The following is a 334-nucleotide window of genomic DNA, read 5'->3' on the forward strand; positions in this document are numbered from 1 at the left end:
CATTCCGGCTGCTCTTCCCGGCCGGCACCAGGAACTCATCTGCTGGTGAATCCCAGTGGATTTTGGTTGGATTTGAGGGGTTCTGGGGACTTGAACACCCTGTGCTCGGGTCCCTTGTGGTGAGCTTTTGGTGGCAGCATCCAGGGAATGCCAAGGCATTCCAGAGCCTGCCTCTTCCCTTGGGAAGAGCTGGGAACACCGGGAGCTTTCCCAAATGCAGCAAGCTGAAGGTTTGACCAGAGGCTTCTCCTAGTGCCAGCAGAGCCATTGGGAACGCTCCCAGCAGTGGGGTGACTCCGCTCCCTCCCTTCTCCCAGTGCTGCTGAAATTCCGG

The 334-nt window shown here is 58.4% G+C and overlaps 1 protein-coding gene across 1 annotated transcript in view; it reads left to right on the top strand.

Annotated features, from left to right (window-relative positions):
- The window catches only part of SAE1 (SUMO1 activating enzyme subunit 1), a gene marked incomplete at both ends in the record, with an annotated part of 3,655 nt that extends 3,324 nt beyond the window's left edge, over nucleotides 1-331 (top strand). The window contains one exon of the mRNA XM_010019586.1: nucleotides 318-331. Coding sequence (XP_010017888.1) covers nucleotides 318-331 — 14 coding nt within the window. The remainder of the gene's footprint in view (nucleotides 1-317) is intronic.
- Between the last annotated feature and the right edge of the window lie 3 nt (nucleotides 332-334).

This window comes from Nestor notabilis, unplaced genomic scaffold, assembly GCF_000696875.1.
Source record: "Nestor notabilis isolate BGI_N333 unplaced genomic scaffold, ASM69687v1 scaffold16988, whole genome shotgun sequence".
NCBI classification, from domain to species: domain Eukaryota; kingdom Metazoa; phylum Chordata; class Aves; order Psittaciformes; family Psittacidae; genus Nestor; species Nestor notabilis.